At 40.6% G+C, this 25,216-nt stretch overlaps 1 protein-coding gene across 1 annotated transcript in view; it reads right to left on the bottom strand.

Annotated features, from left to right (window-relative positions):
- Positions 1-25,216, bottom strand: part of fgd6 (FYVE, RhoGEF and PH domain containing 6) — a 177,427-nt gene that overhangs the window by 83,131 nt on the left and 69,080 nt on the right. The window contains exon 3 of the mRNA XM_063072261.1: positions 17,469-17,607. Coding sequence (XP_062928331.1) covers positions 17,469-17,607 — 139 coding nt within the window. The remainder of the gene's footprint in view (positions 1-17,468; positions 17,608-25,216) is intronic.

The following is a 25,216-nucleotide window of genomic DNA, read 5'->3' as shown; positions in this document are numbered from 1 at the left end:
AATCTTGCTAATTCCACTATTTTCCCAAAACCTATTGGCTGCAATTTGCCTACCACTGCAACATAGAAACATAGAAAATAGGTGCAGGAGTAGGCCATTCGGCCCTTCAAGCCTGCACCGCCATTCAGTATGATCATGGCTGATCATCCAACTCAAAACCCTGTACCAGCCTTCCCTCCATACCCCCTGATCCCTTTAGCCACAAGGGCCATATCTAACTCCCTCTTAAATATAGCCAATGAACTGGCCTCAACTGTTTCCTGTGGGAGAGAATTCCACAGATTCACCACTCTCTGTGTGAAGAAGTTTTTCCTAATCTCGGTCCTAAAAGGTTTCCCCTTTATCCTCAAACTGTGACCCCTCGTTCTGGACTTCCCCAACATCGGGAACAATCTTCCTGCATCTAGCCTGTCCAATCCCTTTAGGATTTTATACGTTTCAATCAGATCTCCCCTCAATCTTCTAAATTCCAATGAGTATAAGCCTAGTCGATCCAGTCTTTCATCATATGAAAGTCCTGCCATCCCAGGAATCAATCTGGTGAACCTTCTTTGTACTCCCTCTATGGCAAGGACGTCTTTCCTCAGATTAGGGGACCAAAACTGCACACAATACTCCAGGTGTGGTCTCACCAAGGCCTTGTACAACTGCAGTAGTACCTCCCTGCTCCTGTACTCAAATCCTCTTGCTATGAATGCCAGCAGACCATTTGCCTTTTTCACCGCCTGCTGTACCTGCATGCCCACTTTCAATGACTGGTGTATAATGACACCCAGGTCTCGTTGCACCTCCCCTTTTCCTAATCGGCCACCATTCAGATAATAATCTGTTTTCCTGTTTTTGCCACCAAAGTGGATAACCTCACATTTATCCACATTAAATTGCATCTGCCATGAATTTGCCCACTCACCTAACCTATCCAAGTCACCCCGCATGCTCTTAGCATCCTCCTCACAGCTAACACTGCCACCCAGCTTCGTGTCATCCGCAAACTTGGAGATGCTGCATTTAATTCCCTCATCTAAGTCATTAATATATATTGTAAACAACTGGGGTCCCAGCACTGAGCCTTGCGGTACCCCACTAGTCACTGCCTGCCATTCTGAAAATGTCCCATTTATTCCCACTCTTTGCTTCCTGTCTGCCAACCAATCCTCTATCCACATCAATACCATGTGCTTTAAGTTTGCACACTAATCTCCTGTGTGGGACCTTGTCAAAACCCTTTTGAAAATCCAAATATACCACATCCACTGGTTCTCCCCTATCCACTCTACTAGTTACATCCTCAAAAAATTCTGAGGTTTGTCAGACATGATTTTCCTTTCACAAATCCATGCTGACTTTGTCCGATGATTTCACCACTTTCCAAATGTGCTGTTATCACATCTTTGATAACTGACTCTAGCATTTTCCCCACCACCCATGTTAGGCTAACGAGTCTATAATTCACAAACAACATGAATTCTGCAGATGATGGAAATTCAAGCAACACACATCAAAGTTGCTGGTGAACACAGCAGGCCAGGCAGCATCTGTAGGAAGAGGTGCAGTCGACGTTTCAGACGTGTCTGTCCATGGCCTCCTCTACTGTAAAGATGAAGCCACACTCAGGTTGGAGGAACAACACCTTATACTCCGTCTGGGTAGCCTCCAACTTGATGGGATGAACATTGACTTCTCTAACTTCCGCTAATGCCCCACCTCCCCCCTCATACCCCATTCGTTATTTATTTTTATACACACATTCTTTCTCTCACTCTTTTTCTCCCTCTGTCCCTCTGACTATACCCCTTGCCCATCCTCTGGGTTCAATCCCCCTTGTCCTTCTCCCTGGGCCTGCTGTCCCATGATCCTCCCATATCCCCTTTGCCAATCACCTGTCCAGCTCTTGGCTCCATCCCTCCCCCTCCTGTCTTCTCCTGTCATTTTGGATCTCCCCCCCACCCTCCCATTTTCAAATCTCTTACTAACTCTTCCTTCAGTTAGTCCTGACGAAGGTTCTCGGCCTGAAGCGTCGACTGTACCTCTTCCTAGAGATGCTGCCTGGCCTGCTGTGTTCACCAGCAACTTTGATGTGTGTTGCCTGGGTCTATAATTCCCCGGTTTCTCTCTCCCTCCTTTTTTAAAAAGTGGGGTTACATTAGCCACCCTCCAATCCTCAGGAACTAGTCCAGAATCTAAAGAGTTTTGAAAAATTATCACTAATGCATCCACTATTTCTTGGGCTACTTCCTTAAGCACTCTGGGATGCAGACCATCTGGCCCTGGGGATTTATCTGCCTTTAATCTCTTCAATTTACCTAACATCACTTCCCTACTAACATGTATTTCCCTCAGTTCCTCCATCTCACTGGACCCTCTGTCCTCTACTATTTCCGTAAGATTTTTTATGTCCTCTTTAGTGAAGACAGAACTAAAGTAGTTATTCAATTGGTCTGCCATGTCCTTGCTCCCCATAATCAATTCACCTGTTTCTGTCTGTAGGGGACCTACATTTGTCTTAAACAATCTTTTTCTTTTCACATATCTATAAATAGATATACAGAAACACATAAATCTATAAATATAAATAAACAGCTCTACAACAGACAATCTCACTGCCTCTCCACTCTGCTTTGGAGCACTAAGACAACCAACAAACTACGTCAGGCTACTGCTTATCGATTACAGTTTGGTGTTCAACACCATCATCCCCTCAGTACTAATAACCAAGCTTCAAAACCTGAGCCCTCCGCAACTGGATCCTTGGGCAGGATTGCAAGAGGCTGCAAAGGGCTATACACTTAGCCACCTCCATTCCGGGCACAACCCCTCCACCAAAGGCATCTTCAAGAGTCGCTGCCTTAAGAAGGAGGTATCTATCATTAAAGACTTCCACTATTCAGAATATATCCTATTCTTCTTACTACCATCAGATTAGTTTACTTGTCACACGTATTTGGAAACAGAAAATGAAGTGTCATTTGTGTCAACAACTAAAAGGGTCTGAGGATGTGGTGGGGGCAGCCCTCAAGTGTCATATGCCAACACAGCATGCATGCAATTTTCTAACACTAACCCATTTGTCCTTGGAATATGAGAGAAAGCTACAGCTTCCGGAGGAAGCCCACTCAGTTATGGGGAGAAGATAATTCTCCTTACGGACAGCCGCAGGAATTGAACCACAATCTTCCAATTGTTGGTGCTGTAAACAGCAATGCAACCATGCCACCTCAAGAGGTACACTCAACTATTCTACCTCTCCACCATCAGATTTCTGAATGCTTCATAAACCTTATTGGCCCTGTTTTGTACTATTTGTCCGTTTTTGTAATTTATATATTTATGCCATTGACCGGTCTGCCACCACAAAACAAATTTCACATCATATAGTGATATTAAATCTGATTCTGATTCTTGCACTAACCTGAATCCTGGGATCATTGGTTCAGTTTTCTCCTGATTTCACTCACGTTTCTTTCCATATTGCGAAACCAACTGGGCCTTTCTCTCGTCTCTGATTTATTTTCCCTTTTTAAAGCACACCTTTACACAAAATCAATAATCTTCATGATTGAAATCTGGTGTCCAATTGTTTTATTGAGATAAGTACATTTTGGTCATGCATTCTAAACACAAGACTAAACAAAGAGTCATGCTGTGTGAGTGAAGACTAGGGGCATTCTCAAATTCAAATGCTAATGTTCAAAACTTGCCTATTCTTCAACTCCAAACTGTTTGCAAAAGAGGCCAAAATGCAAGTTGCCTTAACTACTAGTTGAACTAGCCTGCTAACTTCAAATTATTAACACACTGGAAACATTTAGATCCCTCTGAATTGCATTACGTGTAGTCTCACTCCATTTAGACGTTAAATGGCATTTTCATTTCATGTCTCCATGCTTCCTCACATCAAACTCCATTCACCTGGTTTTCACTCAGACTATCCATGTGCCTTTGCAGAATCACAATGTCCTTTTCACAATCTGAATATCTATCTATTTTCTTATCACTGGCAGACTAGGAAACCTTATATTGCATTCCAATCTCCAGATCATTAAAGTATACTTAATATACTTAAGAACGCAGTCATCATAGCCCTCTGGGGTAGAGGATTCCAGGGAAATAATTCCTCTTCATTTCTGTTTAATGAGCTACCTCATATTCTGAAACCATGTCATCTGCACCTAGATTCCTAATGAGGGGAATCTACCACATCTACCCTGTCAAGCCTCCTTATAATCTCATCTGTTTCAAGAACAGATTCACTGTTCTGAATAGCTGAGCACTAATTATTCATACTTTGATTTCTTATGATATAGGAAACAATTTGATTATCGAGTTGATGCTGGCTTCCATCTGTTCCACACCTACATTTATTAGCATGTCACCCACACTCTCCCAAATGACAAACAAATCCATATAATTTTCCTTTTATCCTCCTACACAAGGAGTAATTCACCTGCCAAGCAGTACGACTGAGATATGGGAGGAAACCAGAGCACATGGGTGAACTAAAGTACATGTTCGGCACAGCATTGTGGGCTGAAGGGCCTGTATTGTGCTGTTGGTTTTCCATGTTTCTATGAACCTCAGTCAAAAGGAGAAAAATGCAAACTTCACACATACATTATAAAATCAGGGTCAAAACCAGGTTTCTGGAGCAGTAATAATATAATGCCCTACTCGAACATTCTTCATACACTAACCCCTTCTCCCCTGTGATCTGCTCCTTCCTTACATCAGGCAAACAAAACTGCAGTTTTTCACTAATGATATCACCAATATTCTATGGAGTAGTACAAAGTATTCTTTCATTCTGTACCCATGTAATTCTTATGGAGTCAACTTTAACTGGACAATTTAGAACTGGGAGATGGGGGCTGTGGTCTCGGAACAAGAGGTTGACCATCAAGTTCAATTCTGGCGTCCTCTGTAAGAAGTCTGTATGTCCTTCGCGTGAGTGTGTGGGTTTCCTCTGGGTGCTCTGGTTTCCTCTTCAGCCAAGAGAGTTAGTAGGTAATTGGTCATTGTAAATTGTCCTGTGATCAGGCCAGTGGGTTGCTGGCTGGATTCCTTCATTCACCACTCCAGGGGTTGTGTATCTTTATTATTCCCTCCATTAGTAGGCTGTGCATGCTTAACTGAGTAAATTCAAGGCATGGATCAAAGACATTACCGTTAATCAGGGTAATAGGAAGAACGTGATGAAGTGGTAGTTTGGTAAGTAAAAACTAGCCGGGCCATTCTTAATACTATTTATGGCTTTAAAATTATCAAATAACTGAGCATGACTGTGACAAATTGACATGTAACTTGATATTTACAACATTTTCAATATGTGCTTCTGCATCTCACCAGAGAATGTTCTGCAAATAGAACGTTCATCAAATTCACGACATAATGAGTTATTTTATTAAGTGTTGTCAAATTATATGACCTTTTCATGGAAATATTTTCTTTAAATATCTATTACACATTTGCCTTACACAAAATCTATGTTTCCAACCATCATATTAAGACTTGAAAAAATTAAACTGAATTCATTGTACTGAAAACATGTCTCTTGTCTGTGATCTCCCCAAAGACAAAGGCAAAGTTTACCTATTTTACTGTGTCTCTTGGATGTGTAGATGTACTGAGGGATTCTTTCCTGAACTTCATATAAAATTCTTCCCATTTGATTTTAGCCTTCATTTTATTCTGGAAGCAGTAGACAGTTGGAATCCTCCTTGCAGCAATTCTTTTGTGTAATTTGCTTTTTTTAAAAAAAAACTTAAAATCAAATGCCAAAGCATTTCAATGTATTATTTTCCAATTGAAAAGTACCTGGAAATAGATGGAAGCTTTAGTCCAATCCTCCAAGATAAAAGTTGCTGCAGCTGAATTCCCAGAGAGTGAGAATACTCATTAACAGATGACAATCCTAGATGTTGCTCTGCCTATTTACCTTAGCAACTGTGCAAAGGTTCAATGTTCCAAGTTCAAAAAGTAATTAAACTCCAAATTATTGCTTGAGTACTCATTCTGCATAGAGATGTCCCCCCTTTCAAAGAACACGGTTTCCCTTTCACCACCACTGATCCACATCTCCTCTATTTCTTGCATATCTGCCCACCATAACAGGGAGAGCAAGCCCACTCCTAATGCCCTTGAAGAGGTGATAAATGCTGGAAACACTGAAGTCCTTATGGGAAAGCAATGTATTTCTGAGTCAAGAAGGTGAGTGATGCAGTGAGTAACTTGAGGTAGTGGTGCTCACATGCACACAGTCTGGGTGGCGAAGAATACAGCGGGGAAAGGTTATCAGCAAAGCACAAGGAAGTTGCCTTGGTGCATCAAGACAATAAACAATGCAGCTACAACAGGAAGAGTAGGAGCAGATGCGCCATACAGCCCCTCATTTAGTAAGATCTCCACTTCGACCTTAACAAGAAAGTTTACTGGTGATAGAGCTAGACATGTTGAGACACAGGATAATATGAAATGCTGTAAGAACCATCTGTAGCTGAGTTGATTGGGCACCAACCATGTCCCTTTGTGCAAGGCACGATTCTATCCAGAGAAATGGTTCACCTGCAACGTTCCACCTGATTCCTACTTAATATCAAACTTGATTAAATGCTACCTTAATTTCAAGGGCAGCAACTTTTCATTCAAATCTGGAATTCAGCTCTTTGCTCCACATCTCACCACCTGGGCACATGTCCTCTTCACATTACTACTGTGATACAGAAGCCTAAAGACCCACACACAATGATTCAGGAACAGCTTTCAACTCCCCATCATCCGATTTCTTAACAGTCCATGAACATTACCTCTCTTCACTATTTATTTTGTAATTTGATGTAATTTTATGCATGCCTGTTGTCATGATACAACAAAATTTTCATCATTTTTAAGTGACAACTAAACAACGGGGTGACCCGTGGGGCACCCTTTGAGAGAAGGATAGTGCAGTCTGATGTGACCAGAATGAACATTAAATTTTCCTGAATGTTACTGGTATCACTTTGCTTTGGAAATTGAAGAAGAAAACCTCAAGTTTATTAAAGAAGAACGACACGTAGCAATGCAAATATAGCTCCTCCTCGTTTAACGCAGGACACTTTTGATGGCATAATTTCTGGTTGATCTGCCTCTCGTTGTCATTCTGGAGATGTGCAGTCCTTTCATCCGCTGTCTCTTCATCTCTTCTGCTGTTTGTTGTTTGTCTCTGATCCTGGAGATGTGCATTTCTCTGCTCCTTTGTCTCTTCCTCTCTCCTCCTCCTATGCCTGGTGTTGTCATTTTGGAGACGTGCATGCCTCTCCTCCTCTGTCTCTTCTTCTCTCATCTTTTTTGTCCTGACTCTGATCCTGGAGTCGTGCAGCCCTGGCCTCACCCGATTCTTGTTCTCTCCCTCTCCTTGCCGCTTCCCGATGACATTTGGAGTCATCTCTTGACCATAATGCCCTCCTTCTCTTTCCACGTGGCATAATTAGGCTGACCATATTTTTTTTACCCTAATGCTGGATAGAAGATATGTAGCAGTAACACCAAAGCCTCCAGGATGCTGATTATTCTTGATGATGAGGTTGGCACCATCGGAAATGGACGTGATATAATCACCGCAGTCCTTTGACTGCAGCAAAGGGTTTGATGGGTGTCTCAAAGTATGTCATTACAATAAGATTTAATTATCTCTTATTGATGGGTCTCAATTTGATCTGTCCCAATCCTGCACATGCTGATGGTGATTAGCAGAATGTGACAGCTCGAAATAGAGCTGCCCTGCCCTTTTGCTCTGGTTGGTGTCGCTGCTGTGAGCATTGTGAGTTGCTTCTGAGGCTGGCCGTGCGCATGCGTCGTGGTGTGGCGTCGCGGTTTCCATCATGGCTGACATCGGCTCTCAGGTGAAAGTGGGGCTGTTGATTTTGGCGAGTGATCAATTTTATACGAATATATAACCCTGAACTTTGCCTGCATTCTGTAAGTTAGTGCATTTTAAATCGACTTAGCCAAAAATAGTGCCGCTGTAATGCACCGTTTACGCCAACTGGAGATCACAAACAGAGCATGAGAGTTTTAGTAGTATCTAGATAAACTTGATTTTGAAGGTAGTAAAGAGAAGAGGGCATGGCCTAAATGATGACAGTCCTTCATATGATGGCTGCTGCCTTCTTGAGGCATTGTTTTTTGAAGATGGTAGAGTGTTGTGCCTGTGATGAAGCTGGTTGAGTATACAACCCTCTGCAGCCCTTGTGACCCTGAGCAGTGGAGCCTCCACGCCAGACTGTGATGCAACCAGTCAGAATGCTCTCCACTAAGGACACTTACAAGGGTCTTTGGTGACACCAGATGTCTTCAAACTCCTAATAAAGTAGAGCTGCTGGCATGTCTTGTTCATGATTATATTAATGTATTGGGCCCAGGACAAGTCCTCTGAGATGTTGACACTGAGGAACAAAGTTATTCACCCTTTTCCTAACTTCAAAGAAACTTGTTAATGATTGAGAATAGACAGCTGGGCCACATTGAATTGTCATGTGTTGTGTTGATAGAACCTGCTGCTGGAATCCTTCAGATAGCTTATAGTGTCATTATTGCACTGAGGCAACATTACAACTAGTGTGATACCAGGGCCCAAGCTTCAGTTTGCAGAAACTCTCCTCTGCTCTTCTTAAGACGAGAGTAGCTTCTTCATCATTTACTTCATAACCCAGCTTTTAAGGATTGTCTGGTGACAGTAGCTTACTGCCATGTAAACCACATCATGCATTTTAAGTGGTGACATCACTCTGGCCTCTATGGAATAGTAGGCAGTCCCTTTTTTCTTCACACTTTTCCTATCTTCACCGGGAGGAATTGTAGACTGCAGTGCAGAAAGCATTGGTGATCTGGTCTGCAATTCATTGGGCTCTGCCTGGGTTGAACAGAATCCTACTTTAGGGTTCTGACCAGAGGGCTTAAAAAGAGGATTTTTGTAGCAGTCATAGAGTCCATTCTCACGTACGGATACAAGATGTGGACACTCACCAAGACGATGCGAAAGTCTCTAGATGGTTGCTATACACGAGTGCTCCAGATGGCTCTTGATGTGAGTTGGCAACAGCACATGACGAATGTTGAGCTCTATAACAACCTACCGATGCTCTCCACTAAAATCGAGGCGAAAAGACTGCAACTAGTGGGGCACTGTCTACGCCACCCCGAGCTACCTGCCAGTCTAGTCAACATATGGGAGCCCAAGCACGGGAGGATGAACCCTGGGCACCCTCCCAAGACTATGGTCAACACGCTAGAAGACAGCGGCGCGGCTAATGTAGATGAACTGAACACACTGATGAGGGAGAGGGAGAAGTGGAGAGTCCGTCATCATGCCTGACGCCGGCCCCCTAGGCCTGAGTCGACGTAGCAGCTACTTTAGGGACTTCATGACTTGTTATTGCCTGTATCTGTTCTTTCTTTATGTGAAGTACTCCTCATTACATTTGTGAGTTTCTGCTAGTCAAATTACAAATTTACATCTGAGCTACTCAAGCCTAAACTGTGACCATCCCTGTCTTCGGCCATGTCCTCTAACCTGGAAATTGGTGGTGGTCAAAGTTGCTGCATTACCTCGAAATAGTAAAGTGTGGCAGTACATCTCTTACAGTTGGTTTCATACCAGCAGAGTCATTCACGGATTAATATTACCAGAACTTACAAAGCTACACCATTAAATCCAGGGTGAATTAATGCTCTAACTTCACTCTGCTCCATTGCTGCTCTAAACATGCAGTGCAACAGTGACGTCCAAATTTATCCGGTTTGAGGAATACTTAATATTCCCATTCACTTCCTTTCTTTTCCAATATTTTTATTCATTTATATATAAGAATACAGAGTACAGGGGAAAAAAATGTCAATACATTAAACTAAATCGCATATAAAGACTCCTTACCCTATATTCGTACAAATCAATTAGTTCATAACATTGAAAAATAATAATTTATATTAAAAAAATCTAAACCACTACCAAGACCGAAGCTGATTAATAGGAAAAAAGAAAAAAAAGATTGTTAGTCATCAGCTGTGTTTTAACAACAAATCAAAGGTTTTGAAAATAATTCAGAAAGTGTCCCCACATTGTTTGAAAGTCTTGATTAGATTCAAAGATTGAACATTGAATCTTCTCTAAATTTAAACATGACATCACATCACGTAAACATTGGGTGTGAATAGGAGGCGCCGTATCTTTCCATTTAAGCAAACGCGTCCTTCTGGCCATAAAAGACATAAAAGCGAAAATGTGCAAATCAGATGGCTCCAAAATAATACCTTTCCCTCCAACAATACCAAATAAAGCAGTCAAAGGATTAGGCTTGAAATTTACTTTAAAAAGTATCGAAAAGGTTTGAAATACTTCTTTCCAATATTTTCCAAGACTCGGACATGTCCAAAACATATGAATGAGTGAAGCTTCTCCATTATTACATTTATCACAATACGGAGATATAACTAAATAAAAATGAGACAACTTATCCTTAGTCATATGGGCCCTATTGACCAGTTTAAATTGAAGGACAGAGTGACGGGCATACAATGATGAAGTGTTGACCAATTAAAAAATTTGATTCCAAGTTTCCTCGGAAACTGAAGTCTGTAAATCTTGTTCCCAAAGATTTTTAATTTTATCTAAAGGAACACTTCTCATTCCCAACAGCATATTATAAATATTAGATATAGATCCATTATAAAAAGGTTTCAGATTAAAAATTACATCTAGCAGATTCTTATCAGGACTATTAGGAAATGCACTTATTTGAGACAGTAAAAAATCTCTTATTTGGAGATATCGAAAAAAATGAGTTTTGGGTAAACTATATTTAGTTGACAATTGTTCAAACAAAAAAAGACTTCCCTCTACAAACAAGTCCTGAAAGCATTTAATACCTAATCTATCCCATTCTTTAAAAGCCACATCAATCATAGAGGGTTTAAAAAATAATTAGAAAAAAATGGGACTCGAAAGAGAAAATCTCAATAAGCCAAAAATTTTCAGAATTGTATCCAAATCCTTATAGTGTGTTTAACTACCAGCTTATCAGTTAACTTACTCAAAGACAAAGGAAGTGAGGATCCAAGAGGAGAAATAATAGAAAATTTATTAACAGAATTAGCTTCTAAAAAAACCCACATTGGGCAATCCTCACGATTTATATAATATAACCAAAATGTAAGATTTCTTATATTAACTGCCCAATAATAAAATCTAAAGTTTGGTAAGGCTAATCCTCCATTCTTTTTATCTTTCTGAAGATGAATTTTATTTAATCTAGAATGCTTATTCTATAAGAAGATATAATAATCAAGAGAATCAAAAAAGGACTTAGGAATGAAAACCGGCAATGCCTGAAAAAGATATATAAATTTAGGTAATATATTCATTTTGATAGAGTTAACTCGACCAATTAACGATAACGTAAGAGGCAACAAATTTAATTGTATTCTTTTTACATGATTCAATAGAGGAAGAAAATTTTCTTTAAATAGACACTTATAATTTTTAGTGACTGTTACACCTAAATAGGTAAATTGGTTTCTTACAATTTTAAAAGGAAGGCTAGAATTCGTTGGTATCAAATTGTTCAAAGGGAAAAGTTCACTTTTATGTAGGTTTAATTTATAACCTGAAAACTGGCTAAAACAGGAGTGTAAAGAAAGCACATGGGGTAATGAAGTCTCAACATTAGAAATAAATAGCAGCAAATCATCAGCATTAAAGGAGACTTTATGAATAGTGTCTCTCCTTAAAATACCGGTGATATTAGATTCTCGAAAAGCAATGGCTAAAGGTTCTAAGGCCAGATCAAAAAGCAAAGGGCTCAACGGACAACCTTGTCTAGTGCCACGTTGAAGCTTAAATGGTTTGGAGTTATGAAAATTAGTGATAACCCTAGCAGAAGAGGCCAATTAAAGTAATTTAATCCATTGAATGAAAACCGGTCCAAAATTAAATTTTTCTAAAGTTTTAAACAAATAATTCCATTCAACTCTTGTTGAAAGCTTTCTCAGCATCTAGGGATACCACACATTCTGATACCATGTTAGAAGGAGAATAAGTAACATTTAATAACTGGCAAATATTGAAGTGAGAATATCGATTTTTGATAAATCAGGTTTGGTTATCCAAAATGACAGATGGTAACATATTTTCAATCCTATCGGCCAAGACTTCAGATAAGATCTGAGCATCAACATTAAGTAAAGAAATTGGTCTATAAAAAGAGCATTCAGTTGGATCCTTATTCTTTTTAAGAATGAGCGAAATGGAAACCTCATAAAAAGGTTGAGGGAGTCTGCCCGACTTAAATGAATCTGAAAAAACTGAACGTAAGTGAGGTATAAGCGATGAGGAAAAAGTCTTGTAAAATTCTCCAGAAAATCCATCTGGACCCGGAGCTTTCCACGAATATAAAATTGACTTTTACCTTTCAGGAGATGGGTTTCAATTGGATAAGTTAAAAGAAAATCATATTTAGTTTTAATTTCAACACGTCTTTTATATATAGCAGGTTCTAGAGCCAAGGCAAACTCTTGGTCTAACTGTTTCAGCTGATTAGCTAAATCACTTCTCTCTTTATTAGCTTTCCTGTTAATACTTGCAGTATTAGAAATAATTTGTCTTCCAATATATGCTTTAAGCATATATGCTGATAAGACTAGAAGTCTCCTCTAACGCATTCTCTTCAAAAAAAAAGGTAATTTGTCTCCTCATAAACTTTAAAAAATCTTCATCCAATAACAAAGTTATATTAAATCGCCAAAATCTATTTGTTTGAAGAAGACCAGGGAGATTTAAAGATAGAAACACAGGAGTGTGATCTGAAACAGTAATCTCTTTATATTCACAGGATCGAACTAATGGAATCATTTGGCTGTCAATAAAAAAAAATGATCAATCCTGGAATATGTATGATGAACATGAGAAAAAAACGAATATTCCTTATCTACTGGATGAAAAAAAAAGGCAGGCATCAACAATGCCACATTTCATTAAAAAAGATTTGATAAACACAGCTGATTTATTGGTATCATTGGTTTAAAAGATGAACGAGCTAAAACTGGATCTAAGCAGCAATTGAAGTCTTCACCCATCACCAATGCGTAGAGACTTAGATCTGGCAAAAACGAAAAAAAAAGCTCAAAGAAACCTGGGTCATCTATATTTGGAGCATATACATTGGCAAATACCATTAATTTGTTATTTAGTTTCCCTGATACTATAAGAAAACACCCATTAGTATCAGAAATTACTTTATGTTGAACAAAGGGAACTTTATTATCTATGAGGATCGAAACATCTCTTGCTTTGGCCTGAAATGAAGAATGAAAATGAGACACTCTCCCTCAATAAAAAAAAGCATGAATTATCACACTTACGTACATGCATTTCTTGAAAAAAAGACAATGGGTACCTTAAGTTTTTTAATATAGGCAAAAATCTTATTTCTTTTCACGGGGTGATTTAGTCCTTTTACATTAAAACTAAGTAATTTAATACTTTGATCCATTTTAAGGCTCTTTATAAGAAAGATTAAAATAGCAATCAGAAAAATGTATATCAAACCCAAATAATAAGCCTTGAAATATATTAACTAAGCAACAGAATTGACCAGATTCCCAAATCAGCTTCAAGAAAAAAAGACTCCCCATCCCTCCTCCCCCTCCCAAAGAGAGAAATTCGGTCATAGAGCAACCGCTATCTACTTTCCCTAAACACATTCCCTCAGAAAGCCTGTTGGAACTGCTCCAAAAATTCAAGGTTATAAACTATTCCAACCAAGACTAAATAATATACAGTGAGAAACAAGCTTAGACGGGGTTATCAAACAGAAATAACAATTATTCATACAAGAAAATATCAATCATTTTTTAATATGTAGGATTTCTGTTTTTGCAAGATTTTTAGTTTATTATATATTTATATTATATATATACACACACACATTCATTTTTTCTAAAGTTTAAAAATTCTTGCGCCTGTTCCTTCACATAGAACCATTTAAATGATCCGTCTTCCAATGTAATCCTCAGTCGAGCCAGAGAACGAAGGAGGGGGTTAAAAATTTTGACTGTATAACTCCATCATAACTGTTTTGAACAGCACGTTCTGCCATAACTTCTGATGAAAAATCTGGAACAGTACGTATCTTTTGATCTTGGTAGTCAATCATACCTTTTCCACGGGCATCACGAATCAGACGATCCTTTATTTGAAATTCATGGAAACACAAAATGACTGATCTTGGTTTAGATTTTGAAGACAATCTGTAGATAGGTGACCTGTAAGCACGATCAATCAAAGGCAGAGACTTTATAATATCAGGGAATAATTCCATCAAAAGATTTGCAAAGAATTCTTTAGGATTATTGCCTTCTGTTTGTTCTTTAAGTCCCAAGATTTGAAAGTTGTTCCTCCTACTTCTGTCTTCCAAATCAATAATCTTCTGATTCATCATATCGTTGGCCTTAAATTGTTTCTCATATAACTTTTGCATATCATCCATTCCCCTGTCAAGTAATAACAGCTTCATATTCCTTTATCTTCTTATCATGTTCGGTTAGTATTGTTTGAATATCTTCTAGTTTCGTACCTATTTGTTTAATTTCAGCGCTGATTTCTTTTCTAGACTGTTGAAACTCCTCAGTAAGCTTTTGAACTGAACTCGTAATAGCTTCCAAAGCTGCTTTGGTAGTCATATTAAAATAATATCCCGTCTAACAATAGTATTTCAAAAGGTTGGAGAGAAAAGTAAATAAATTAGGAGCAGCAGTAAAGAGCTGTTACTCCAACAGCAGGCAGCAGGCAGTCAATCACTTCCATGGGTATTCCAGCCTGGTGACTGGGAACAAGACCACGTTCAGTTGTTTTTTACCCCATTTTACTTATTTGACTTAAATATAACATTTCCATTAATATGTTTAAATAATTTTATTTGAAACATTAAAAAAAAATTAATCAATTTTAATAGCTTTGAAATAGCTCCTGGCCTTCACATGTGGCTTATCTACCAAGCCCAGCGGAACCGTTTCTACTGACAGGAGAAGGCACAAAGGCAGGTTACTGGTGCCTTAAAAATCAGTCACTTCGTGCAGATGAGGCTTGTCAGCCGTGGTTGGCAGCTCATCCAGAAGGAAAACTCCAATCGCAAACCTCTGCTGCCTTGCAGCTCTACCCACTCATGGGGAAGGCTTCAGGAGTAGGCCCCAAGGGAAAAATCCAGAGCTGGAGTCCCTAAGGCAATCCTACATTAAGTTCAATGCTGACTAGCAACTCCTGTGACGCTGCTGGTACCAAACTGTATCAGTCTCTGCCATTCCTTTGGGTCCGTCAGATGCATGGAAAGGGCGAGCTTGCTAAATGGGCAACAGTTTGCTCTCCATATCGTACTGCCCTGGCTACGTACCTAGACAGCTAGGACGCAATATCTATGGTCAACTCTGACTGACGGAGGCCTCATCTCACTTAAATATCTGAACATCAAGAGGTATTTATTACATACACAAAGAGCAAGAATGACAACAGAGTGGTACGGTTAAACATATTTACTGAGTCATATTAGTAACAGTCGGTGCTGTCTTATACTGGGGGGAGCCCGCATTGAATTCTCTATTACAAAAGCACCAGCTGGTTTTCCAAGCTGACACTTTGGGTCAATACCATGGTCTAACAGCTAAGTCCAAGTTCATGGAGAACTGCTGCGTGTGCAGTAGACTCAAAGGTAGAAGGAGAACTGACCCAACTACAGAGAGCAGACATGATACAGCCAGCCTTCAAAACATGATTTAAGGAGCTTGCAGTAAGCAAGGGGTCATAAGATAAAAGTACAACACGGACACCAGGCCACGAACCCTGTCCCAGATCGTCGCTGTCAAATAGCAGAACCTGAGTAGACAGATGGATGAATTGCCAAACAACATTTGGATTCTCTCTGATAGTAAACTGATAGGGGACCCAGGGAATCTGTAGAAGCATCCTGTGCTGATGAAGCCAGCATCCCAGCAGATGAACCAATGGATGCTTCATGAAGAGAAGGAGATTCACAGGCTCAGAGAGAGAAGCTGCCCCCCTGCGGCCGTCTACGAGGGTGCAACAGCCAGCTGACCAGTTACAGTACAGGATAGACCTTCTCTCGTCTTTAGGACAGACCTGTCATCCTTCTTCTCAGTTTACATCACTTACACCCTCTCCTTTGGTTCCCATCTTCAGGGGAAAGGGATGAACTGTGTTGGATCGATTACGAGAATGTGGTAAGTAGTATGTGGCTGGCTGACTGACTGTGCGGTGAATCAATTAGGCTTTCTATTCGTGGGCATTTGCACATGGGTTTTCGAGAGCACATTTTTTTTTCCATCTCAGCAGACCCAGTTCGGGGTTCCTGCACTGTAAACTGGCCAGCATGTACCATTATACTAACATGACTCAGTAAAAATGTTTAATACCACTCTGCTGACATTCTTTTACCATGCATACAGTTGGCAATGAAGATCAAAACAGGAGTAGCTTCTCTACACCAAGCACCCAATCCATTTTGAGCCACAACTATGGCACAACCAACCCCTACAATGTAAGATAATCTTCCTGGACAACATCCAACTCCTAACAATTTTAACGCACGCAGCGAAGTTGGAGGAAGCAATGAAACTCAGGCTGCTCTGCGTGCACCTGGGAGAACTCAGGCATAAATACTTTCATACTCTACCCTTGCAGAACAAATATGAACTGGCAGCTGGCTTTTGCAGCTTTGGACATTTGGAAGATTCAGGACAATGTCTTTATGACAGAAGTGGTTCACTGGGGGGCCTGTTTCATGTGGCAAACGCTCATGCAGCTGATTGATTCAATACTGTTTAGTATGAAAAACTCTTAAAACTTCATACAGTCCCAACTGGGAGGACTTTTGAGAGCAATGCATCCGAGGTACACAGACTTAGACCGATTCATTGCACATGCCAGGTTCCAGAGGTTGATTGAGTGTTGGCAAAATATCTGAGCCATTATCACACAGTCACAGTACCACTCCCTCAGACACCAAATTACTATAGTTTACTAAATTGGGAATGACTCATCTATCCCCACTTTGTGTTAACAAGTCCTCTACCCAAATGAATATAACACTGAGTTCTTATTTGGTGTAACGTTATATGAAATGCCTTTTTGAAATTCAAATGCACTGGTTCCCCTTTGCCCACCATGAAAAGTTATACCAATAAATTATCTTAATATCCCTCCTTATTGAATTTACAGGTTTAAACTGTTGAAAAATAAAGATTAAGCTCACAATTAACAACAGAATTTGATAACATGGAATTCAATTATATAACGCTATTCATTCTATTTTGAATAAAGACCACTGAAGTTACTAAATTATATTTTCTCTAATTCGCTTTCAGCAACATAACAGAAGATTTGCTATACTTATGATGAAAAAAGTCCTTGTGTAAAAGATTCAAACTACCTGCTTCTCATCTTGCTGATCCAGTTCTCCTTTGCTAGCATCTGAACTGTCATCATCTTCATCAGAACTAAATATGATTTCTTCCTCCTCTGAGTTGATGTCCATTTCTGAAGAAAGGTTGTCCTGATCCTGTACTGGGCTACGAATAAGTTAAAAAGAGCAAGGCAGTGTCTTAATATTTAATCAGTAAATAACGCAATAATAATCATTCACATTCAAGTTTTCCTTTCCAGGGGAAGGACGATACAGCCCATCAACAGGAATATCAGTACAAGTAAAGAAACATTAAGCACAATTAGGCATAAATTAGATGCCACATTTCAATTACTGTGTTTTGCTATAAACAGGATCACCTCATGCAACAGTGCAATTCCTTTTTCATCCCAATCTCTCAAAGCAGATCATCATAAATCCAAACATAAGAAATTTATTACAAATTTACGTTATGAACATCTGTTCACCAACTGTTGGCTTGAGATAGACCAAGTTCATTTTAGTTAAGTGTGCATTCATGTACAAGCAGCAGAGTTTTAAAAATAGAGACCCCATTAATACAGCAGCTCTATTTTATCCAATCAAGAATTCCGGTTTGAAACATTAGCAATGATATAATTGCTTCAGTTGTCTAAATTTTTATGGAACATAAATTTCCATAGTCAGTCATGTGCAAAGCTGGACCAACTGGTTGGGCTGATGATAATTACTAGACGAGTGCTGTCCAAACTAAACTGCTGACTAGCATATACTGCACACGTGCCAATGCTGCTTGATCTCTGTCAACCCTGACCAATAGTTATCAATGCACCATAGAGTGCATTCTGCCTGAATGTATAATGGCTTGGTAAAGCCAGCTGCTCTGCGTGCGGCTCTAAGAAACTTCAGAGGGTTAGGGGCCCAGCTCAGCACATCACAGAAACCAGCCACCCCTCAACGGACTCTGTTCATACTTCTCATTGCCTCGGCAAACTGCCGGCAGAATCAAAGACCCCAACCAGCCCAGATATACTCTCGTCTCCCCCTCCTGTCAAGCAGAAGAAACAAAAGCCAGAAAGCACAAACCACCAACTCAAGGACAGCTTCTATCAGACTCTTGAACAGATCTCTTGTACGATGAGGTGGACTTTTGACCTTACAATGAATTATGCACTTCATTGTTCACCTGCACTGCACTTTCTCTATAGCTTCTACACTTCACTGTGCATTGTTATTGTTCAACTTTGTTTTACCCTCAATGCACTGTGTAATAATTTGATCTCCATGAACCGTATGTCAAGCATTTCACTGTATCATGGTACATGTGACAATAATAAACCAATATCAATATCTTACACATATCAGATGTCCATTCTAGAAACATAGAAAATCTACAGCACAATAAAGGCCCTTCAGCCCACAAAGCTGTTCCGAACATGTCCTTACTTTAGAAATTACTTAGGGTTACCCATAGCCCTCTATTTTTCTGAGCTCCATGTACCTGTCCAGGAGTCCCTTAAAAGACCCTATCGTATCCATCACCATCGCCGGCAGCCCATTCCACGCACTCACCACTGTCTGCGTAAAAAACTTATCCCTGACATCACCTCTGTACCTACTTCCAAGCACCTTAAAACTCTGCCCTCTTGTATTAACCATTTCAGCCCTGGGAAAAAGCCTCTGACTATCCACATGATCATCGCCTCTCATCATCTTACACACCTCTATCAGGTCACCTCTCATCCTCCATCGCTCCAAAGAAAAAATGCTGAGCTCACGCAACCTATTCTCATAAGGCATGCTCCCCAATCCAGGTGTAGCCCCCCGGCCACCCCCAGGGTCGCTCGGCTCGCTGTCGTCTAGGGAAACAGCCCTCGGTCCCTCCAAACTGGGTAATTAGTTTGTGTGGATGCTGTGTGATGTACCCCACCCCACCCAAATAACAGACAATATACCAGATACGATTAAATGATTTACAGTTTATAGATATTACTGGAACTATATAATTAATAGAGAATAAAATATAAAAGGAAATTAAAAGGTGCCACACTCATCAAAGTTCAATCTCTTCGTGCACAAAACAGTTGAACAGTTGGAGCTCAAGACCCTTCTTCTTCACCCTGCGACCCTTCAGACCACCTCAACCGGCCGCCAGGGACCAACAACGATGGTTGACCAGACGCTCCACGAGTCTGTCTCCGTCTCCTCTCCTCGCCGAACGCCCTCCTTGGGGTCTGACCCCGTTAGCGGACTCACAGCACCTGGTCCATCCTCTGTCTTTCTCTCCCGCCTTCTCCCTCAAAACCCCGCACATACAAATCTTCCAGATACACCAAAGTCATAACAACTATGCCAATTGGTTTGTAACATCCTCTTATCACCCCCTAACCCACAACAAGCTGCTAACGCAAAACTTTCTCAGCGTTTAACATGACAAAGCATTCCCAAGTATAACGTAACAAAGAAGCCATTTTAATTAGCCTACACAGTAACATAAAAGACGAAACCCCCTTACACAGGCAACATCCTTGTAAATCTCCTCTGCACCCTTTCTATGGTTTATACATCCTTCCTGTAGTGAGGCAACCAGAACTGAGCACAGTACTCCAAGTGGGGTCTGACCAGGGTCATATATAGCTGCAGCATTATCTCTCAGCTCCTAAACTCAATCCCACAATTGACGAAGGCCAGTGCACTGTATGCTTTCTTAACCACAGAGTCAACCTGCGCAGCAGCTTTGAGTATCCTATGGACTGGGACCCCAAAATCCCTCTGATCCTCCACACTGCCAAGAGTCTTCCCATTAATACTATACTCTGCCATCATATTTGACCTACCAAAATGAACCACCTCACATTTATCTGGGTTGAATACCATCTGCCACTTCTCAGCCCAGTTTTGCATCCTATCAATGTCCCACTGTAACCTCTGATAGCCCTCCACACTATCCACAACACCCCCAACCTTTGTGTCATCAGCAAATTTACTAACCCATCCCTCCACTTCCTCATCCAGGTCATTCATAAAAATCACAAAGAGTAGGGGTCCTAGAACAGATCCCTGAGGCACACCACTGGTCACCAATCTCCATGCAGAATATGACCTGTCTACAACCGCTCTTTGCCTTCTGTGGGCAAGTCAGTTCTGGATCCACAAAGCAATGTCCCCTTGGATCCCATGCCTCCTTACTTTTTCAATAAGCCTTACATGGGGTACCTTATCAAATGCCTTGCTGAAATCCATATACGCTACATCTACGGCTCTACCTTCATCAATGTGTTTAGTCACATCCTCAAAATATTCAATCAGGCTCGTAAGGTATGACCTGCCTTTGACAAAGCCATGCTGACTATTTCTAATCATATTATGCCTCTCCAAATGTTCATAAATCCTGCCTCTCAAATTCTTCTCCATCAACTTACCAACCACTAAAGTAAGACTCACTGGTCTATAATTTCCTGGGCTATCCCTACTCCCTTTCTTGAATAAGGGAACAACATCTGCAACCCTCCAATCCTCCGGAACCTTTCCCATCCCCATTGATGATGCAAAAATCATCGCCAGAGGCTCAGCAATCTCCTCCCTTGTCCTCCACAGAGGCCTGGGGTACATCTCATCCAGTTCTGGTGACTTATCCAACTTGATGCTTTCCAAAAGCTCTAGCACATCCTCTTCCTTAATATCTAAATGTTCAAGCTTTTCAGTCCATCCCTACAATCACCAAGATCCTTTTCCAAATTGAATAGTGAAGCAAAGTACTCATTAAGTACCTCTGCTCTCTCCTCCGGTTCCATATACACCTTTCCACTGTCACAGTTGATTGGTCCTATTCTCTCATGTCTTATCCTCTTACTCTTCACATACTTGTGGAATGCCTTGGGGTTTTCCTTAATCCTGTCCGCCAAGGCCTTCTCATGGCCTCTTCTGGCTCTCCTAATTTCTTTCTTAAACTCCCTCCTGCTCGCCTTATAATCTTCTAGATCTTTATCATTACCCAGCTTTTTGAACCTTTTGTAAGCTCTTCTTTTCTTCTTGACTAGATTTACAACAGCCTGCACAAGTATAGTTAATATTTTGTAACCGTTACACTTCTTCTAACCAGTTTCCCAACAAATGCAAAAAAAAAGCGCTTTACGTGCTATGAAAATAGCTGATGGAATCAGGAGTTTATTTATGGTATGCTTTATTGGAGCCTTTTCTATATGGAATAGGGCATAACGTTTTCCCTACATGTAGCTATTTTATGTTAGTATTTTCTTTTGCAATAAAACATAGAAATTATGGTCTTGCCAGCTGAGAGATCAAAGTGCATTGTAGCTTGGTTGGTAGAAATGTCAATAGAATGTAAAGCTTATTAAGTGACTCCTTGGATATCTTCCTGGCCTATCAGTTGAAATCCAGTACATTTCACTTTGTATGAGTTGTTTGGGCTATGAAAACAGGCCCTTTACAACTAGCAAGAGAAGGTGGTGCGAACTTTGAATTAGTAAAAGCACTATCAGTGTAATTTGTGAAACCAATCAGTAACAATTTCACAGGGTTCCCTGTGAATGCGGAGCAGCGTATATCAGCCAGATAGGATGCATGGTGGAAACCCACATCAAGGAGCTCAAAAGGTGTCTCCATTTGGATTACCCAGCGAAATCTGCAGTAGCAAGACACTGCATTTACAATGGCCGTTGGATTGACTTTGATGGCACAAAGCTACCAGTGCCAGTGACTTTTGGGACTGCCTGGTAAAAGAAGCCATTGAAATAAAACTCGAACAAAATAATTTTTACAAAGATGACGGTCTTGCTCTACGCAAGAACTGGAATTTGACAGTAAACAAGGTGGGAGAGCAGAAACATGACTGGGTGAGGACTAACCAATCAGGAGGGACAGACTACAGGGGTATAAATACCACTGGACTGACATGCCCAGGCATCATCCCTGATGAAGTTGGCAGAGTTAGTCATGGAAATGTCAGTTGTGATTGATATCTGTCCCCAGCTGGAAGCCCGAGAAACGTTAATTCGTCATATATGCCGATTAAGAACGAGATCCTTTTTTTAAAGCACCAGATCCACTTCTAAGCACCAGATTCTTTTTTAATCCGTAGCAGCCTTTATTCGTCGGATGGTACACGCTATGAAGAATAAATTGCAAACTTCAATGAAGGTAAATGAATTAACCTTAAACTAAAATAGGCAAAAAGTGCATAAATGCTTATCATTGTGGAAAGCAAAAATAGCCCTAGTCTATGTTTAGTCTTTGCATCCTGAGTTGCAAATATCAAAAGTATTATTCAATCAGCTATAGAGCCAGTAATAAACAGGAAATTCACTCAGGCTGCTCTGTGGTTTACTAAATTAGGAATATTTTTGTACCATTAGCTGAACTACCATGAAAACAGATTTTTAGACTATTATTCTTGCAGAGCCAAGGAATTCAAGAATGAATAAAATTAAAGGATGCACGTAAACTGTTCCGATATTATTCTAATAACTCCCCTGAAAGATGGTCTGAGTCGATGTTCCCTCCCTCCTGCCCTGAAAGGTGGTCTGAGTCGATGTTCCCTCCCTCCCTCCTCCCCTGAAAGGTGGTCTGAGTCAATGCTCCCTCCCTCCCTCCTCCCCTGAAAGGTGGTCTGAGTCAATGCTCCCTCCCTCCTCCCCTGAAAGGTGGTCTGAGTCAATGCTCCCTTCCTCCCTCCTCCCCTGAAAGGTGGTCTGAGTCAATGCTCCCTCCCTCCTCCCCTGAAAGGTGGTCTGAGTCGACGTTCCCTCCCTCCTTCCTCCCCTGAAAGGTGGTCTGAGTCGACATTCCCTCCCTCCCTCCGCCCCTGAAAGAAAAGACACATCCATAAATATTTGGTAATTATGAAGCAATTATGCGTTTTTAGAATTTCTGTAAAACTGAAACATAGCATCAAACTTACAGCCTGCTTAATATTTCAAACAATCCTGTGAGGTCACACTCTTAAACACTGTTTCATTTTAACACATATAGGCAACTAGACCTTTATTTGAAATTGCAAAAATTGCAGTTTTGTATATCTAAATAAACCTAATGCATCATTGAAGGTAACTTGCCTTCCCATATCCACAGAATCACTTCCAGACTTCTCAGAGTAATATCCTCCTTGGTGATATCATAGGATCACATCCAAGGTACAGAAATCAATGTAATACTGAAGGAAGGATGCAATCCAAACCAGGTTCCTAATTGTCCATTTCTATCCTCCAATGCTAAACAAAACAGGAAGACAGAAGCTGTGCTAATGCCCTTAGTGATCATTCACTCAATTAGCAGTGCAAATTAAATACGAGTTAATTTAGAGCCACACAGCACAGAAACAGGTCCTTTGATTAATCACGAGCATGCTGACCAGCAAGTACCTTTTTATACCCTTTAATACTTGACCCACAGCCATCTACCTGCGACAATTCAAGTGCTTATCTTCAGCACTTTAAATTTTGTTCGTGGCATCCCTGTGCACATCGAGCATATCTGCCACTTATCTTTCAGAAATGAATTAATTCACTTTTGCTGATATAGACTGAACCTAAGCATGATTATCCGTTTGATGAGTTGTTGATGACAATGGCATTAAAAGCAAGGAAGTAGTAACCAAGATGCGGAAACCATTTACGGCATCAGCTGGATAATGATTACAATGGTTCCCATATATATGATCAGCATAAACTGCATTCTGGTAACACATGACATCTGCAATGGACTGCCATCAAATTAAAGAATAAATGCTAAGCAAATTAGATGTATAGGAAGAATAGATTAATGTTGTAAATACCCTAAGTTTTAGGCACCAAAGGGTAGAAAAAAAATAACATGCTCCAATTCATGCTTTTACTTTAGATTTGCAGTGTATGCAGCTTTTGTTTTAAAAATTAAAATGAAGAATATAAAATGCTTGTTAAGTGAATAGTAACAACAAGGGAATGGTCTCATGGAATAGACCAAAGTAGACGACTGTCACTGTTGAAAGCCAGTCACCCCAGCTTCAGGACATCAGTGCAGGAGTTCTTCAGGGTGACATCCTATGGCAGAACATCTCTAACGGTTTCGTCTATGAGCTTTCCTTCATCATTAGATTATGAGGACACGCAGTCCTCTTTTATTGTCATTTAGTAATGCATGCATTAAGAAATGATACAATGTTTTTCCAGGATGATATCACAGAAACACATGACAAACCAACAAAAACTGACAAAAAACACATCATTATAACATATAGTCACAACAGTGCAAAGCAATACATAATTTGATAAGAACAGACCATGGGCACAGTAAAAGTCTGAGTCTCTAGAAGTCCCATCATCTCACACAGATGGTGAAGCTCCAGCGCCGCCAACTTGCTGATGCAGCATCCTGGAAGCATCCGACCACAGTCCGACTCCGAGTCCGTCCGAAAACTCCGAGCCTCCGACCAGCCCTCCGACCCGAGCACCATCTCTGCCAAGCGCTTCGACCCCAGCCCCGGCAACAGGCAATAGGCAAAGCCGAGGATCTGGGGCCTTCCCCTCCGGAGATTCTCGATCGCACAGTAGCAGTGGCAGCGAAGCGGGCATTTCAGAAGATTCTCCAGGTGTTCCTCCGTGCTTCTTGCGGCTGTCTCCATCAAATCAGGATTGTGCACGGCCCCTAGTTAACACATATCAATACCAATTCGGAACGGCCGCACACACTGTGTACGCTGCCATCTTCTCCTCCCTCTCAGAAGTGAGGACATTCCTTCTGATTTCAACAAATGCATGCAGTGAAACCTGGGTATC

This window comes from Mobula hypostoma, chromosome 20 (assembly GCF_963921235.1).
Source record: "Mobula hypostoma chromosome 20, sMobHyp1.1, whole genome shotgun sequence".
NCBI lineage: Eukaryota > Metazoa > Chordata > Chondrichthyes > Myliobatiformes > Myliobatidae > Mobula > Mobula hypostoma.
The sequence above is the reverse complement of the archived record's forward strand: the minus strand, read 5'-3'. Positions and strand labels throughout refer to the sequence as shown.